Source organism: Lipophrys pholis (genome assembly GCF_963383615.2).
Source record: "Lipophrys pholis genome assembly, chromosome: 7".
Classification (NCBI taxonomy): Eukaryota; Metazoa; Chordata; class Actinopteri; order Blenniiformes; family Blenniidae; genus Lipophrys; species Lipophrys pholis.
The window spans coordinates 27,709,083-27,728,991 of NC_137638.1; the positions used below are offsets into that span (position 1 = coordinate 27,709,083).

Sequence of the window (19,909 nt, forward strand, 5' to 3'; positions counted from 1 at the left end):
AATACTGATCCTGTTCAGATCCAATTTAGCCCTGTTTACCTCATCTCCAGGTAGAGGAATACATTAAATCCGGGTACGGCTGACTTTATAACTATTACCAGCCTTTTTATGAGAAATGCTCTTTGTAGAGACTCGCACTCTGAATGTTTTTCTCTTCCAACACTATGAGATGAGAGCGAGCTCGGTCTTTGTTTTAGAGTGGTGTGGAGGGTATCGCGTCCGCGTACTCTGGTTGACCCACACGTCTCAGATCTGCGGTTGTGTTTAACAGTGAGCTCTCTGGCTGAACTTCTCACTCGCTCAACTGTTTCAACCCTCTGTCTTTATATCAATACTGACTGTTGTTTTAAACATCCAGCTGAACTTTAACGGTTCAAAAGTAAAACAGGGTTTATTTAATTTGGAGTTATTTAATCAACAAATTCAAAATAAGGCTCAGATTCATCTCCTGACAAAAGTTATTTGTTGATGACACCGAACATGCACTTTTGTTTACTGAGAAACTTTAACCAACATTCTTCAGTTGTGGCTATTAAACGGTTTCAAAATAAGATGTCAGTCGTTAAGGTTTTGTTCAGTCTTTTTGGAAAACCAAAGTTTCTGTAACGTCTTTCAGACAATAAACAAAATGAATTAAAATGGTTTGACAGCCAACATAGATACAAAAGTAGTTGTAAACATATATACAAAGTATACATATCGATTATATACAGCGTATAATGTGTATACTGTGAGTGGACACAGACATACGCACAAAAAAATGCAAGTTAATTACATGTACTCACAGGATTAGGTGATTCCTTCAAGGAGAAGAGTCAGACATGAGATGTATTGATCTGATATCCTGTCACAGATTTATCCACGTGGTCATCCGCTCAAGGAACAAACCACTTTTGGAGCCTTCAACAGTCGATGAGGCTGATGTTAAACTACAAAGATTTCATGTATCATTCAAGGAGTCTCAGAATATTGAGCATGAAGGGGAAAGAGAGGGGAGCTGTGGAATTACTTTTTTCTATCCTATTGGATTTCCTCCAGCTAGTAAAACTGAAAAATATACATCGTATAAACTCTTTCATATATGTGGTTTTGGGCTATTGACGAGCAAAAGAAATATGACATGGGGGATTAACAGTTACAGTGTAGAGAGAAAACTAATGACATTTCAATCATTAAGAGTGGCCTTCATACACATCAGTACACCTTTTACTAACTTTACCACACTAATACTCTCACTCTGCACAAACCCCATTTGGTTTAGAGCAGCGCAGAGACGGAACAATAACGCATTTCTTTTTGTCAGACTAAAAGAAAACAATAAATATAGTTACTAGGCTGTAGCTCAAGCTTCCTGATAGATTTATCCGGCTGCACAATGGCTCCTTTATGCGACGCATATACATCCAGCCTGGCCCTATCACTTGACCCGCCGAAGGTTAGCAGTAAATTGGTGGGGCTTTCTCCCTTGGCGGGGTCTCGCGTCGTGTCCTTTGCCTCTGGCTCCAACGCTCCGCTGTCGCTCACAGAATCGGCCCAATTTCTTTTACCAGACGGTTGGCACAAGGCCGTAAAAATATCCCCAGAGGGGGACTTAATCACGTTTGACCGAGTGCATATTTGAAAAGCAGTCGCAGTTATTGTGATGGACTGCGCGAGCCGTGCGAGGTGTTATCACTGCGTGCAACCTCGGCTTTTCAGAGCGAGGCTTAAGCACTGGTGGAGGTGTGCCTTCAGCTTACGGAGCCTCCTTCAAAAGGTTGAGGGGGTTCTTGTCAAGATGAGGTGTGGTTTAATTTGCTTCAAAAGGCCTTACCTTGAGAATACATTAGACTGATGTCACTAGTTTCCATCACACCCCAGTTCAGCTCCCTCAGGGGATTTATGCAATTTGGAAGTGAATCAGTGTGAAAGCAAAAACAGGTTCACTGGGTCTGTTTTTCATCCTCAAGAATTACGGCACTGTTTTGATGACCTCCTGGCCTCTTGTAGAAAAAAACAACAAAAAGAAAAAAATCTAATCTGGCACGGACCCACCACCAAAGTTCCACAGGAAGATATTTAGTATCTTTCCGAAAACAGTTAGAGGATCCAGCTAAGCTCTATTAGAAATGCCCCGGGCTCCACTGTCTTCTACACAGGAGAGACAGAAAGAGAGTCAGTTATGCAGGGAAGGGGGGTGGAGGCGGGGATAAATATCTGGTAAATAGGAGGCCCCGTGGCTGCACATGCACTGTTTTTGGAGAAAGGGTGTCGGGGGGACAATAAGTGTTGCTTGACAGGAAGTGGAACATATGTCCCCCTTCCAACTCCCTAAATCTCCAGTAGACCTCACATGAACTGAGCTTCTGGCGAAGCTCGTCTCGGAGCCTCCTCCGCACGCTGCAATACCCCCTCCAGTCACCGGTCCTCCGACGGAGTCATGCTGACAGTGATCCAGAGGCTGAGGGGAGGGGCGCTGCAAACAAGCAACCCTCCAACAACCCCATTGTAACGAGCCTACCCCCTCCCCACACCGTGCCCACAGTCCATCAGCTTCATCTGTGGCGCTGAAATCTTAGATTCCCCCCTCTTTCTTGCTCCCATTGCTGCACCCCTCATCCAAACAATCAAACCTCAGCTATGACCCCCCCCCCCTCTCCAGGCTCATTGGTTAAGATCAAGTTCTCCTCATTCTGGCTTTTATTTATCATCATCCCCATTTACTTTGTCTCCTCAGCTACTGGCTGGAAATCTCTGCAACTTATTTATCTTCCTGCTGCTTTCCTTGCTGCCATGATTTATTTATTTATTTTAATTCTTTCACTTTCTGGGTGTTTGACTCCTGATCTGACTCCAGGCCGCGAATTACCAGGAAAACGTATTTGGTATGTGATTCCATGTGTGCAAGTGTGTTTATATGTACGGTGAATAATTGATGGCATATGTAAGAAATCATCCAAGGTTTCAAAACATCCCTTGGCCAATTTACATAATCTCTTTTGAGGGATTAAGATGGTGTCAAATGTTGCCGGAGGTTGAGCTGGGGTTTCCATCTGCCACCAGATAGGTGGTTCCGAAGGGAAAAGTATAGCAGTGATGCCCTGTTGAGAAGTAATCGAGTCTGGGTCTGTCAGGCAACCTGGCTACATTAGATTTTTTTTTTTCTTCTTGTTTCCAAGGCGCTGGTGCAAAAAGAACAAAAGGGCACATCGACGGCGGGTGGTGGGGGCGTCAGTAGTCAGGGGGCTTCTGGGAAAAAGTGGAAAAAGCAGGGTTTGGGTGGGAAATGATGGAGGCGTCTGAAACCAGGAGACCAAGCGTGAAAAAGATGAGAAAGGAAGTTAAGTCCAGATTTGGCCAAGGATCAGTCACCAGGGAAGAAGAGATTAAGGTCCCATCATTCCCGGCGAGATCCTGAGGACTTTGGCCCACTCCTTTAAGTTAGTTGTGCTTGTTTTACCCCTTTTGAATAGTTGGAGGATTTTTTAGAACAGAGGCTCGTGCTCTCAAATGCACTTGCAGAGAACACTACTGCACATGCCGGCAGCGGGTCAGTTGGTCTTCAAAATATAGCAGGGAGTTGAGCCCCCTGCTCCGGCAGCGACTTGGATGTGACTGAATTCCCTTTCTTTTCCCTATTTTTTTCCCCCTCGGGGGAGAGAATGTTGTTTTGGGCCATTGCCACGCATTGTCAGCTTCTCGAGTTCCCCTTCCTCTACTTGACTTCCCCTCAGCCTCTGTCTCATCCCACAAACAAGCCCTGTTTTGGCTGGATGTTTGGCTCACGCAACCCACAGTTGCCTTTTCAACCCGTTGCACTGCGCTCCCACACGATCCCTCTTTCTCGCTTTGTCTGTTTTTGAGCTCCATGTGATTTTCTTTTTTTTTTTTTTTCTTTTTACTTTACCGGGCAGAGCTGCCGAGAGGGCAGGTGGTACAAACAGAAGGGGCTGATGGGAAATTGGACGACCCAAGGTTAGCTGGGCGATCTTTGCTAGAGGATTAATTGTGTAAGAGCCATGTAATGATTGCTGGCATGTCTCTGGAGTGAAATCCTGTTAGTCACTGCACAGGGGTCAGACTCAGACTGAGCATGTTAGTGTGCATGTGTGTGTGTGTGTGTGTGTGTGTGTGTGTGTGTGTGTGTGTGTGTGTGTGTGTGTGTGTGTGTGTGTGTGTGTGTGTGTGTGTGTGTGTGTGTGTGTGTGTGTGTGTGTGTGTGTGTGTGTGTGTGTGTGTGTGTGTGTGCATCAGGAGGGAAGGTGACTCTGATCACACCACTATGCACGACCAGGTGGTGATCTGACACGGTCAAAGATCTTTAACCGAAGCAAAAAAAAAAAAAAAAAAAACGAAGCTTCCCTCCGACTGTGTTCAGACCGAGACATGCAGACCTAATTCCTACTTGACTTCAGGAGCCACATGCTTCTCATGTGTACCTAGAAAACGCTGTCATTAGGAATCATTGATTGTGGATTAGCTTTTTATCTCTCGATGTTTCTATCTTCTAAATAAGCTATGAGCAGCTCGCGGGCTACGCTCCACCTGCATTACCATTCATTGCGGCCTGCAAGTCCAATTACACCAAGCAATACAATATTGTTTTTACAGGTGACAGGAGGACAGTTCAACCACAGTTTAAGTAGATATTAATATTAATCGAGAGGAGCCAGCTGAGGTGGCTCGGGCATCTGTTTCGGATGCCCCATGGACGCCTCCCTCGGGAGGTGTTCCGGGCATGTCCCTCCGGTAGGAGGCCTCGGGGCAGACCTAGGACACGCTGGAGAGACTATGTCTTTCGGCTGGCCTGGGAACGCCTCGGGGTCCCACCGGAAGAGCTGGAGGACGTGTCTGGGGCGAGGGAAGTCTGGGCTTCCTTGCTTAGACTGCTGCCCCCGCGACCCGGCCCCGGATAAGCGGAAGAAAATGGATGGATGGATTAATATTAATCACTCTGTAATCACTTCATCACATCAACTACATGCACGTCAGCTTAGTTAACCTAAACTAAAGGTGTAAAACTAGTTTTTTTATTTACGTCCTTATTTACCATTTCAGTAGAAGTACCAGGACACACTTGCAAAAGAGATTATTAATCTCAATGTGTTTCTCCTGAATAAATAAAGGCTAATGAAATGAATGAATGAAGAACTGCTTGGCGAGAATTCGAGTGTCATTGTCAACAACATTTTTATTGTCCTCGCAGTGATCAACATCATTCACCCTGGTTGTAGATGATATACTATTAGTTACAAGCAGTCGTCATTATTCTTCTTCCTCATAAATGACTAGTTTTTGAACTTTAAGGTTTTCACCTCCATTATTGTATTTTCTTCTAAAACACAAATAATGTGTGATTGAATTCCTAATTGTAGGAATCCCAGGCTGTTTATTTTAGAATTATGTATAATACAAACCCTGTACAGGTTCTTTCCTCCAAGAAATGTGAAGCGGGATTCAGCAGCACAGCTGCAGCACTTGGTTCACTTTTGGATTAGTAAGTTTACAGGAAGTTCACCGACTGCTATTTTTAACTGCAGTTTTTCTGATTTCCACATACTGCGTGAGAAATCGCTTCAGCCCCTTGTGTCGGTTTTGATTTGAAAGCCTTTATATATTGACTGTGGGTCGCGACATATACAACCTTTTTAGTGTAATCTGAGGTTTGGTGATGGAAGTGAGACATAACCTCACATCCATCACCAGCTCCAACTTTACTCAAGAGAATGAGAATGAGGTTTGACAGTAATGTGTTTTTAAGATTAATTTATCTGAAAGCGGAGATAGATAAGCGGATCAGGACATTATGAGGGAATTCAGCTGTATAAGGCAGCAGTTGTAGCAACAGTGACATCAGGTGAACTCAGTTATGTGAGTTTGAACCAGTCAGACAATACTCAAGCTAAGATGTCTAATTAATATGGAAAATGAGGTGACGCATCCAAACTGCTCCATGTAATAGCAATGATGGAAGAATGATTAAAAAATAAAGACAGATACAAGTTTCACATTGCTTGACACAATAATCCAAACAAAAATAATGAAAGAAGAATTTACAACAGTGGAACTTAAAAAAACAGAAGCGGTGAAAAAAGATACGATAATAAAATTAAGCTAATCATTCTTCATTAATCCCTTTGGGAAAATTCATTTTTCCACACTTGCCCATCCAATTTCAATCATTCCATAACCCAGCCTGTGGGGCAGTGAGCATACTGTCGATTGAGCACATTCTTGACTGAAGACCTCAGGTTCAGCAGTTCAAGGGGACGTTTGATGCTGTAATTCTCAGTACTTTTACTGCAGAGTCACTGCCCAACTTATACATGTACTACTCAAACAACCAGTATCCGAACGCCATCTCAAGTGTTCTTATAATCCTGTCTGATGGTGAAAGATATCCCTTCATCTGCATGCAGTCTCTCCTTTTGTGATATCTCTCCATCCACAGACAACACTGAGCAACCTATTGAACAGAAATGATGAATGGGTGTGGACTGATGGCAGATAACAGGCCACCACTAATTGACACCGCTGTATCACTTAATCTCCTGCCTTTGTATTCCTTGTCCTCCTCCCTCTTTTCTTTTTTCCTTCTGCACTACAATCCATTACAGTTGAGATAAGTTGCTCTTAAGGAGCCGTATGCCCCTGCATGATATATTGTAATGGAATATACTCCGCAGGCAATTGCTCAGGATCTCTTGTCAAGAGTAGTATTTCTTTTTTTTCCCGAGAACTGATCTTTGTCAAATGTACCTAATAAGTTGTTATTTTAAAATTAAGTACTTCGTTGTAATTGTGCTGGGAATGGTGAAGCTCCACTATCGACTGAGCCAGACTGTCTTGGTGTGCTCAGAGTCGGCCACACCGGCCCGAATATAGTGTGAGTTGTGCAAATCCTCAGACCTCTTCCTGAGCCAAATCCTTGTCTGTTTGACGCTTCAGCCCCTCTTCCCCTCCTGGCTGAACAGAAGTGATTTAACTGGCAAAGCTCTCGCAAGCTCTTTTCTCCTCATCAGGAGTGTCGACCAGCATTTGCCAAAACCTTTTTAGGACAGACGACGATGTCTTGTTGTTATTTACTAGGACTCAGGAGCTGCAAGGTGCTTTTTGTCCCTTCGGTTAAATCCAATCCGCAACGGAAATACTTTCTAAGACTTATAAAAGTCTGTGTTTTGTATACTTTATGACATGTTTTATGTTTTGTTTTGTCTGTATCTGCTTTGTTCAGGCTGGACTTCTGCTGACACACACCATCAAATTTTCATGGCACCACGTTCCATACAGTTTGTTTCAGATGTACAGCTCAACCGAGCTGTTGGAGTTTGTTTTATTTGCTGAAAGTCCCTTTTCTTTAATCAAATGTTTCCAATTTGGAAGTTTCTCATACATTTTTTTTTTCCATCTAGAAATTTGCTTACCCAGGCTTGAAGTTTCCAGTCCTCCACTTGGCAATACCAGCAATTCCTCCAAGATTTGCTCGTGCTTAAGCTTTCTCCCTACATCCTTATCACGTTTTCTGTCAAATCCTTCTGCCACTTTATCGTTCCTCTCGCCGAGATCAGCCATTAACTCAATGTGCTTCACTTCTCCCGCCCTCGACTAAAGGCTACGCTTTCCTGAGTCTCCTCAAGTCAAAAATCGTCTCATTTTCCCCCAGGACCGGCAGAAAGCAATGCTCGCCCACAGCCAGACGGCTTTTAATCATTTATTTAGTGCCTCTAATGCTGAGTTCAAATTCACTCTTTCACTTAGTGCACGCAGAGACGGAGGCAGAGCGAGAGAGTAAGAGAGGGCGAGAGACGCCGCATTAAGTCTGGATCAAGGAGCCTGTTTGTCACCTCTTTCCCCTTTTGTCCTATGCTTCGCCAGACAATATGTGTTTTAGTGAAGTGTGTGATGCTTGTGTCTTCTGGATTCATGCAGTTTGACCTCACATCAATTAAATGTCATGGAAATGCAGTTAATTTGGTTGGAGCCAGAGAGAGAAAGTGGGCACACGTTATCCTGCAACAAGGTCTACTTCCACATTTGCATCGCTCAACTGTCTTAGTTTAGTGTTTAGTAATTAGCAGTCTTGTTGGGGTATTTCTTAAGCACACTGCTAAAGAGAGATCTGTTCATAGTGGAAGGAACCATCTCTTCAATTCTGAAACCAACTAATTCCTCTTTTTAACTGGATCGGCTAGACCTGGTTCAGTGTTTACATATTCTAGCCCCAGATGGTTGAGAGACGGCGACACTGAGAAAAAGACAAGGAGATGGTTGAGTTGATGGTTGAAGTTTTCACTGTGTCCACAATGGACAGGATACGGAATCAATACTGCAGAACAGATACTAGTTCACAAAACCAAACAACTACTACTGAAAATAAGTACAATCTCAACATAAAGTCACTTTTAACGAAACACTCTGATGCAAAATACAGTGAAATGTCCCCAAAAAGTCTCCGATACCTTTTGCATTATGCATGTTTGTACCCTGACGCCATGACTTTAAGGTTCTAGATTGATTGCACCCATGTAGGTAGCTTTATTGCTGATATCTCGGCTCAGGTCTCAGCCTTATGTTGTCTCCGCTACTCTTATAAAAACATAATAATAATATTTGTGTTTTTTTTTGTTGTTGACATTTTTATTATATATGTCATGGCTTGTCTGGATTGGAGCCTCTTGCATGCCGGTTTTGGCCTCATGTCTGACACCCCTGATTTCGAGGGACAGCTCATGTTGGTGCGGAATTGAGATAGATGAGATTGAAGTGGAGCAGAGATAACGCTGTGAGAGCATGGAGATCTTAGGAACGACAAGAACAGGACGACCAGTGTTCATGTTCATGGCTGCAGTGAGGGAGAACGTCCAGGACACAGGAGACAGAAGGTATTTGAAGAAGATCATCCACTGACGCGACACCTAAAGGGAAAATACTGGAGGAATAATACAAGGAAAACAAATCAGGCAGCTCTAATCAAACTTGAATCCACTAGGAAATGTATCTGTGCTTCAAAGCAGACTATCATCTTTTTTGATGTTGTCACGATGACAATACATGACACTTATAAGGTGAATGAAGACAAATGTATATTTGTTATCAATGTTTTACATTTAATATCTCAAAGGTATAGTTATCTTTTGTTGGAATTGCCAGAAATGAAGCCTTAATCTTAGTTTGATCAAAGTCTTAACTCCACCTGAGATCTGCGTGGTGTATTGGTTTGCCTTCTGCCTCACGAAGAGAGAATCCTCAGTTTGAGTCCAGGCTTGGGGACCTTTCCTGGTACATTCTCCTCGTGTGTGTTTGTGTATGTAGAAGTAGTATGCCTGGATTTAACTTGGTAATATTACAAGACAATAAATGTTCTATATGGATAGTGTACACTCCTCCCCACGGGGCATTTTCCCTTGTTTTTTAATCACTGGGTAACGAGTCAGCGAGGTGATTTGCATATATAGTTGCACACTACAGGGACGTTTATTGGAGGCACTTAATCAGTCCTGATATTTTCATTCTTCTGGACTACAATACAAGACTGTTATTTCAGCAAAGCTCAGCTGTTTAGCCTGAGGTTAGTTTGAATTAAGAAGTGTTCCGTGAGCTTAGCAATGATTGCCTCTGAATGTAACGTACCGGTATCCCTTTCCGAGTCATTAACACATTGATGGGACTTGGGAACCTTCCTCCAATTGTAATGACCTAACTTGGCTCAGTTCAGTTCAGAGTGCTAATTGACTCTAAATTACTGGATGGGGTTGTAAATAAAGATTTTTTTATTAGTATTTTTTAAAATTTTAGTGCACAGCAAAAGAAGATGGTTCACACACCCAAAAGAAACGCTCAGCAGGGACAATGAAGATAGCAGGGTTGTGGGCTGAGGGGAAAAAATGCAAACTTCTGACTGATCAGAAAAGAGGAGCAGAGATCAATGGGGACTGTATGGGGGCTTTGAAGCCCGAGAAAACTTTCTCAATCAATGGAGAACTCTACACTTATTAATGTCTTCAAAGACATAAAGAAAAGCAAGGCATCACTTCGAGTGTTTCAACAAAGCGCAACTGGGAATAACAGGAAAACTTTCCCGCTTGCGTTTCTCATTGCCTTCACTCTTGTCTCTCTTTATAGTCGCTGTAATTAGTTGGAGAGAAAGAGTTTGCTTGATTCAGTTCAGGGAAGTTATTTTCTTCACAAAACTGTATGTGATGCAAGTATGCAAAAGCTCTGTGACAGAAGTGTTCAGTACTTCAGTAGAAGTGCAGATACTGGCTCAACTCTCTCACTTCATTAAAGGTATAGAACTGCAGTATGTGAAATATTCTCAGGTGATTAATCTTTTAAAAAGTCTAAGACAATGAAACAATACTGCCTTTTTTTAAGGACGCTTTTGACATACAGACACACACATATTACCCTGTGGAGGCATTTTACAGTTACCAAATACCTTTTAATGCAGGTTTATAGCTTGTTAGAGGAAATCGTATACAGAGATAAAACCAATGAACAGAGAGTGATAAGACAGGAGTGTTAATGACTTTGTAATAGCCTGGCTGGAATTAATATACTACTTTTGCTTTAAGGACTGCCAACAAGAGACGCCTTGGTATTTAAACATGATTGATGTCACTTGATCAGTCTTGAATTCATCAACTTCTGAACTTTTATTGCTAAGTTACTGTCGGCTGCTTTCTTCCCTTCACTGTAACTCTGAATGGTCGTTGTTGAGGAGAAAACTGGTAATGAGTCCATTTTAAGAACGCAAGGAGTTAAAATGAGATTGAGAAAATCGTCCAAAAAAGTAATCAGATTTTTCAGCAATGCAATAACAAAAAGACAAATACTTTGGTTTAAGATAATGAAACAAAATGACAAGTGATTTGGTTTATTGTTGAGAATATTATGGGTCTGAAAGGGTTTCAGACTTAATGTTAAATAAGAAATCTGTTAGCATATCAGACATTTAAATATCTTTTCACCCCATTCAGGGGAGAACAGTGTATATGTGTATTTTCAAAATGCAGCTTGAAACCTACAAAATTCCTGAAGCTCAGTTACAGCTCTCCAGACTAAAAGCACACAACTTCCTGCTTCCTCTTCGCCGCTGTTTTGAGAGAAACTCGTTTCCACTGCACTTCCCTCTCCACCCTCTCCATTACTTTGGATTTCCTCTCCCTCTCTTGGCTCTGTGCTGTTTTGGTTATCTGTGATTGCCCCAAATGCCCTCCTTCCCCTCTCCATCACGAGAGCTATAATTGTGCCACACTTCAGCACAGCGGTGGCACAAGCCGGAGAGTTGTACCGACCACCGCTGGCTTCGCGTCGGCCTCCGTCAGGAGGAAATGCAGCAGGAAGCACATTTCTCTCTCACGCCTTCACACAGGCTCTGGTGGGGAGTGTTGGACTTTACACTCGCTTTCATCCAGAGCCTATGGACATAGTTTTTATTCCCTTTTTTTTTTTTTCAAATTCATGGCCTCCCAATAAAATATGAATCAAAAAAAAGTCCTCCGGGCTTTTGCCTGCCTTGAAAAAGGCGCTTTAACTCAATTGGAAGTGTGAGGAGGTGAGGAGGAGTTCGCTGGCCTGCATTGCAGTGCTTGGATATTAATCATTGAGTGTCAGGGCTTCACACAAATGAGGATCTTAATCGTTCTCCTTTGTATTCTGTTTAGTGTGCACACGTGGTCAAGAGTGAGTCTGTGTAGAAATACGTAGCGATACCTGCATGCAGAGTTGTTGTACTCATGTTTCCAGTTATTTATTTATATACTTTTGCAATTTATACATGAAGGTGTGGAGCGCAGGGTGGAGGGTGACCCAGTCTTACGTTCAATTTCTGTTCAATAAAAAACTCGATTTAACTAATAACAGTTCCTTTATACATTCCAACACATTCCTTTTATGCAGCTATATTTCATATATTATTACAATGATTTTTAGCAAGTCCATTTCATCTGAACGTTTTTTGAGCTCCTTCTCGTGGTACGTGGGGGGAAAATCGTTAATATATATATTTGAAAATGTATAGAATTAGCAAATTCGTACAAAACTTGGAATAAAAAAAAAGTATTAAATCTATATTTAAAATAAGTATATAAGTAATAAGTCCATTGATAATATGTTAAGCCGACGTTATTGTATATTGAGGTTAACCACACTGGCACACTATGTGAAAAGTTTGAAAAACACTGATGTAGATAACACAAGAAATGACTCTTTTTATGTATTGGTGGAATTTTACACTATTGTCTTTCTGTGGTATGATGGGATCTGTATGGTTTTGTATTGGTTGACACTCACTGCAAGAATATCCAACGTTCGGTTGTGGGGTCGGAGCCATTCTCTGGAAGTTGACTGTTCTCCTTCGGAATTTGTGGGTTTTCTCTTGGTGCCCTGGTTTCCTCCCTCAGTCCAACATCCTGTGTGTGTTAGAGGAACTTGTGTCTCTAAACTGACCTGTAGGTGTCCTGCGGTGTCTAAAATCGACTCTGTCTTTGCCACGATGTCAGCTGAAACTGACTCCAGCCCGTAAATGTGAAATGAGATGATTTCACTTTTGGACCTCAGTTGGTATTACTAATAGGGCTTTGTTCAAGTTTAGTGTCTTTTTTCAGAAAAATATGCACATCTGTGTTGCGTAGAACTTGCCAGTGTTTGTCACGAGAGTTAGAATTATTCTTATTTTGCATTGGAAAGTCATATTATCTAACTTTTATTTATACCATCAACATTCTTTATTCATGTCCTCCTCGTATGTTTTAGTGTTGTTCGTATTCATGCAGTCTATTTTTATATTTCTATCTACTTGATGCTCCAGTGCTGCATAGCAAATTGCTGAGGTCGTTACATTTAATACCCTTCATTTTCAATGTTCCTATTTTACGCTTATTCTAATATCATTTGCTGCTGCAGCCCCACAATTAAAGTTTCATCTTGTCATGCGTCTAAAAGATTACGTGGATGTTGTTTTGGTTTTTCTAACCCATGACGTCTACAGACTTAAACTGTTACTGAGCCTTAAAAAAAAAATAAAAAAATTTTTTTGTCTCTTCTGTGCAGGAGCAGAGTCCCAGTAACGCCACATCCCTGGCCATGATGCAGGAGCCGCAGGAGGTGGTGGAGGAGACGGTCACCATAGAGGAGGACCCCGGCACCCCCACCTCCCACGTCTCGGTGGTTACCTCCGATGATGGGACCACGCGGCGCACGGAAACCAAGGTGAGATGCAAAGGACACTGATGATGGCAGTGGGTGGCTGAAGCTGATAAAAGTGGCATCGTCTAGCTGTTTCTCAAACATACTGTGTGATATGTAATGTTCGCCGCTTCCTTGTTAAACTTTAAAATATACTCCGGGAAAGTTAGAGGTGAGCTGTAGATGAAACATTTTAAAATGGCAGATATAGGAACGGCTACCATAAAGAACACAGACTAATGGACATATTGTGAATCCTTACGAACTCATAGAAGAAAAAATCCATAAAGTCCCTTTGATGTAGTTCGGTATAACTTCAAGTCATTGTTATGGATTACTGCTCCCATACAGTATACTGCACCTCCCATTCTTAAGAACTCTAAATCCCATAATCCTACAGCCCAAAGTGGATTCATCTCATGGCTTTATTTCTTTTTTTTTCTTGATTATTTTTCTTCCATTATGAACCAACTCCCATGGTGTTCTCCCAGTTTCCTGCTTCTTAAAAGCTCCTTTTGTTGATTCGTCCTCTGCTGTGTTCTGTTGTTTTTCTGTAAGGATGTGTCATCTAACGTGAAGGTGAGTGGACTTTTTTGTACCAGTATGGCTTTATTTCCTCACCACGCCACCATTTAACGTCGGCCCATACTGGCTGCAGCAGCGGTGCGCAACACGCTCTGCATCATCGCAAGCTAAATGCGGCTTCTGTAATCTCCAATTCACTGCTTGCTGCTTTCACCTCCCGGGTTGGTCTATCTTCAGCAAATCTATTTTGTTTTTCTCTGTTGCATGCTTCTTTTCTTCTTGTCTCTGTATAAATGCATATTTCAGGAGAGTCTTTTAAATTGGGACACAAAGTCTTCCAGCATATCCTTTAAGTACAGTTGAAATATTCAGATGGAGGATATTTTTCAAGATAACAGCTGAATCACCAACTGTGACCTTTCTAATAGTAATGAATGTTTGTGCTCAATGTAAGTGATGTCAATGTCGTTTCATGTCTTTTTTGTTTTCAGAATTTATCCTTCAATCATTTCTGTCAACTTGTGACTTTATCTTTTGATTTATATCATTTCAGTTCTGTCTGGTTTTCTTATATTACTTATCCTATATCAGTTTTTGATGTCTGCTAGTCACATTTTTTTTTATCATGGGAGCAAAACAATTTCTAGTTAGAAGGTGAAATTTAGCATTAATGTCATTTAGATAGATCAAATTGGCAAAATCCCACATCCAAATATGCTTTACTTTTCGCAAAAAAAACGTCATATAACAATGGCTGCCAATTGGCAATATCAGGTGGCAACTTTAATTTCTTTCAATATATAAACGCTGGATGAGGTACAAATTTAGCACTTGTATCATAATTTCAAAGATGTTTCCCTTTAAAATTTTCAAACAACCCTCATCTATCGCTTAATCTTCTATTACGCTTTATTTACATTAGGGCAGGGGTGTCCAAACAGATTTTGATAAAAAACTTTGATAAAAAGTGTTGCTTCAAGTCTGTTGTGGCTCGATCATGGTCAGAAATGAGGACAAAGGAATTTTCTACCTTTAAAGATCAGATGCCGACAAATGTTTCAGAGCAGCTTTAGTAATCTGCAACCAGATGGTGTCAACCATGCTCCTGTTCTTGGTGTTTTAGTACATTTCAGTTCTAAAGTCTGCACTTATCGCTTCCTGCACATGAAAAAGAATTAGTCACCAGAATCCACAGCAGATTTTCTATTCAAAAAAACTAAACAAAAAAAACCACACACACACACACACACACACACACACACACACACACACACACACACACACACACACACACACACACACACACACACACACACACACATACATCTTAAGAATAAGGTGGAGGTTGGAAGCTTCTTCTTTTCTCACTTGCATATTTTGAGACATGCTCGCAAAGATAAGCTCATATTGCAGCATCCATTCACATGTAAATGTAGCTTCAGTGAGCTGTGGTTGCTGTAAGCTTCCGGAGGAGTGGAGAGTGCTGCGTGGAGACCTTACTCCAGGGACTGTGAAACTGTAATTAAAAAGCTTGGTCTAATCCCTCATCAGGGAGGACCCACTGCCCTCCAGCCTGTTTACTTGGAGGGGATCGGCCACACACACACACACACACACACACACACACACACACACACACACACACACACACACACACACACACACACACACACACACACACACACACACACACACACACACACACACACACACTCTTACTCTTTTATGTGCTGGGGCGCAGAAGTTGTTAGGACGTACGCACACAAAACATCGCAGTAAAACATGACACGAATCAAGGGCTTTGCTGCTGAGGAACAGAGAGGACTGATGCAACGTTTAACAGTCCGGCACCCTGCTGAGAGGAGAGATTTTTCTTATTTTTCTCGAAGTCACTTTGAGAAGAAAAGTAGATTAATGTTGGGAATGAACTTCTGGAAGCTGGTATTTCTGTGGTCGCAAATAGATCCAGATTCACACAAAGAAACTCGTCTTTCTCACTTTGGCAGCCTTTTTCTTTTGCTCCCTCCATCTCCTCACTTTCATGTGTTGTTTTATTTTATTTTTTTACCCTCCTGTCTTTTTCCCATTTCTCTCATCATTTTTTAGCAGCTTGCGGATTTATTCATGTGCATATCGGTTCTTCTGAACCGAAGTCTTCCCATACTATCTGATGCAGGCGCGTTCGCTTCCACTGATGGTTATCCCCCCCATCTGATTGTTGCGAGATGAAATACAGAGGGTTCGACCGGATTCCTGATTGGCTGGCTAAAAAGACTTTTCAGTGGTAAACACGTTTCTTCTGGGTTCGCGTCAGCATTATCACTAGTAAGAATCCTGGAAAATGAGCAGCGAAGTGGCACCCAGGCAAAGCTACTGTAAATGACAGAGTCTGCAAACAGACTCAAAACAGATGAAGTGAGGAAGTTTTCGCTGACGGATTCAGTTGATGCAGAAAGTTTTTCATGAACCAGGAAAAAACCACCACGAGACCATTAACTGTGGGCTCTGTTTATGCTCTCAATCAAATCAACTCAAAGTAAATTGGGCCGAACGCTGAATATGTGTGTGTACGAGTCCGAGCGTATGCACGTACTCAATTAGGTCCACATTTCTTCCCCTGTCCCAGCATGCCATGCTCTCCCCCTGGCTCTCAGCCAGCTCTGTTTTCCTGCTGGCAGACTCTGCAAACGCAACACACGTCATTTTAGAGAAAGACCTCAGACGGACCAATAAAAGATGCTTTCGTCCTCTTTCCTCTGGATATGAGCTAATGAGCGCAGAGGAAGACCACACACACAAATAATAACATTCTAACTACTCTGCACACACACTAGGGAGTCTACCTTAAGTGGCAAGGAGTGTATTATCAACCTCTGCACCAAATCCAAAATAGTACTTACATGAGGTTCAGCGGGTTTTTTTTACGAATGAAGTGTTACGTTTCAGCAGACACAGAAGCTGTTTTGAGGACATTACAAAAACCTCTAGACCAGGAGTCATACCACCAAGAAAATCTTTAAAAAAAACTCAAAGAAAACATAAATTTTCTTTAAAAACAAACTAGCAGACACAACACAACATTGAGATCATTGCAAGCAAACTGGCATTAGCCCCATAGTAATGCATTCAGGTTGAGCTTGGAAATACAAGCAACAGCCATTTTGACATTTCACAGGTTTTTTGCACCAGGATTGTTTGGTTTTGTCAAAATAAAGACATTTTCATCATGTATACTCTGCACCACAACAAAGAAAAACAACAAGTAAATACATTTAAAGGGTATTTTGGCACTATTCTACCAGTCTGGCCGACTTAAGGTGAAATTGGGCTGTGTGTGTGAGGGTACACCCTGAACAAACCCAGGACACAAATCTAGGATAATATTGCTTTGATGGAAGGAGTACTAATCACTATACCACGGTGCACAAACTGATTCTATTCTTTCAGAGACAGCTGAAGGCTGGGCCGCGTTCATGCTGGTAAAAACACTTTTCTTCACTTGATTTTCCTCGTGAGCCGGGCTATTTTGAGTGGATTTTAACAGGTTGAAGAGTTGCAGAACTTATCAAACACTCGTGTTGGTAAGCAAAAATCCCCAATGCAGTGGCCGGAAGGCACCAACAGGGATTCGAACCGGTGACCTTGTTGCTAACTAAATCACTGTCCTGCTTTAGTTCTACGGTCCAGTTTTTCAACGTAACAGATGAAATAAAACTAGCATGGCAACAACACTGTTTTCTCAATGTACATGTATTTTTGTTGTGGTTGCTTTGGCGTGTACACGGTTATGTCCTCGCTCTGTAACTTGACCATGACACAGCTAAAACTCCACGCGACATGAAGGAACCTACAGCAGTTTGTTGACGCTGCCTCCACCTTATTCCTCCAACTCCAGGTCACCAAGGTGGTGAAAACCATCACTCGTCGGACTTACCTCCCAGTGATGGTGTCTGACAACTTGTTAGTGGAGTCCAGGCCAGCCACCAGGACCCCCACTCCGGTCCCCGTCTCGACCCCCACCCCATCCGACTCAGACCCAGTAAAAGACGCTAAACCTTGTGTGCTTTTGGTTTTCTCTCCCTGCCTGCCACCGTCTTCCCTTAACATCAGGAGATTGAGCGTGTAGTCAATTTGACTGTAGTACAACATTGGATATAAACCAATTTCTTCCTCCCTCGTCTTGACAGATGCTCTTCAGATTGGTTGAGAAATGAATCACAGGGTTCGCTTTGCAGTCACGGGCTGCATAAAAACTTGAATTACTACCTCGTGTTTTCCGTCTAACCCTTGATCACGGCGTCCATTTAAACTGTCAATAAAGTGAGAGCTGCGGAGGTTGTGAAACCTTACTGTGTTGTAAAGTGGACCGTTTGACGCCTGCTGCCCCTTCCTATGTTTTTAACAGCCATAGAGTATGTCTAACTGCTTGTAGTTGTTTGTTGTCGTTGTTGTTTTTTTTAACACAAACATGACTTTCTTGCATGCACAAACACGTAGAAATCAGCAGTACAGTCCCACTCTGCACCACTTTAGCAATTCTCTTTCAGCCCTGTTTACCACAGTTCAGCACATTTCCGAGGCTCTTCTGAAACCCAGGTCCCTCGTCTCCTCTCGTTTCCCCGTGCGTATCGGTTTAACGCCTTGTGAACTTGAGCATACATCAAAAGAGTGTTTGAAAACGTGTGTGATGGCTCCCTTTGCAGCCTTTGCAAATCGCCTAAAAAGCTGTGTTAGTACAAGGCAGCTGGGTCTGTCAAGGCTGCAAAGCTGTAGCATCCGCCGTACCCTCTTCTTTGCTTTCTCATCCAAAAGTTGCAGGGTTTTGGATCAGCTGAGAAATCGAATCTTTCAAGAAAAATTACATTTTGTATTTTTAACCGGTTTTAATCACTTCTTGCACAGTTTGACATTTGGCCTTGGCTTTGGTTGTCTGCTTCAGGCGGAGAGTTACTGTGAGGACCGCTGATATGCATACAGACTCATTTGGGTCCTGCTACAGCCCACCACTGTGGGCAAGAAGATAGAAGTCCGCTTGTTATTCCAAGGTCATACGTGTCTTTGAGCTGATTTAAATCCAGCAAACAAGCTCTTTATTTTTAACTGTGCAAATCCAAGGCGTCGTGGCTTCAAAAACAAACGTGAACCACTCAGTAATTACTCGGAACATGGAAATGAACCTTGATGTTCCTGAAATAGGCTTTGTTATGTAGCTCACAGCCAGGGTGTAATCAAGAAACAAGGCCAGTGAAGATTTCTATTTGTTTCAACAAAGTTAATGAGGATGCCGTGTTGAACAACTGATATGTGGTTTGTGCTCTTGCTCTTGGCACCCTCCTCTGTAGTGCAGGTTAATGCTCCGCTGTGGTTTCTTGATACCATTACATGCCTATGCTCGCTGCTGATTAAAATCAAAAGCTATGGCGTTGATGGAGGGGGAAAAAAATACAAAATTACAATCAAGAAGGTGGCTGGTGAAAATTAAACCCTTCAGATGCAGGAATGAGCTGAGTGTTTTCGCCCATCAGAAATAGTCTCGTCAAGTGGGAACGAACCTCTGCAATACCTTGTCAGGCGCAACATGATTTGCGTGAGACCTGAACCCCTGCAGATGACGATTAATTTTCATCAACCTCATTAATTTTCGAAGATGAATTTATAGCGGCGGACAAAATAGCCAATTATCGGCCACAGCAGAATCCACTGGGTAGCAAATTGCTTTCAATATGGGCGGAGAGCTCAGGGAGAGACTTTTGGCTGCCGACTGTCGCTCTCCAAGTCAGACAGCCTGAAAGATATGGGAGAAAAGGTGGAGTTATTTAGCTGCAGGAGGCATGAGGTACCTGCAGGTCTGGTTGTCACAATGCTCCCCTCAGCCACAGAGCGTGATGCTGCCGTGTTCCACCGGGGGACTTAGAGGAGTCACGGTCCAGTAGAGATGGTTCTGTTACACCCTAATCCAGCAGGCTGCCTCCGGAATTCACTCTTAGTTTGTTCATGCAACAATTCTTGGGTCCGATTTGGCTTTAAGAGTGTTTTTCTTTCTTCATATCGCTCAGGCCTCTGTACACTATTTTAATCACGAGAGTTTGCAGCCGCTAATGATTTATGTTTTTCAGCAGATTGATCTTTGCTATTACTTTCAAGACATTTTAATGTACCACTTAATTTCTTTTTACGGTGTGTGTGTTTGTGTGTGTGTGCTACCTGACTCACTGTA

At 42.4% G+C, this 19,909-nt stretch overlaps 1 protein-coding gene across 19 annotated transcripts in view; it reads left to right on the plus strand.

The window, feature by feature from the left end:
- The window catches only part of arvcfb (ARVCF delta catenin family member b), a 258,481-nt gene that overhangs the window by 155,489 nt on the left and 83,083 nt on the right, over positions 1-19,909 (plus strand). For 13 of the 19 annotated variants that reach the window (XM_080467630.1, XM_080467641.1, XM_080467631.1 and 10 more), the window contains one exon: positions 13,033-13,191. In XM_080467630.1, coding sequence (XP_080323756.1) covers positions 13,033-13,191 — 159 coding nt within the window. Of the gene's footprint in view, positions 1-13,032; positions 13,192-13,725; positions 13,747-19,909 lie in introns of all 19 variants that reach the window. The other 6 variants (XM_080467642.1, XM_080467637.1, XM_080467648.1 and 3 more) reach the window with 1 other exon arrangement.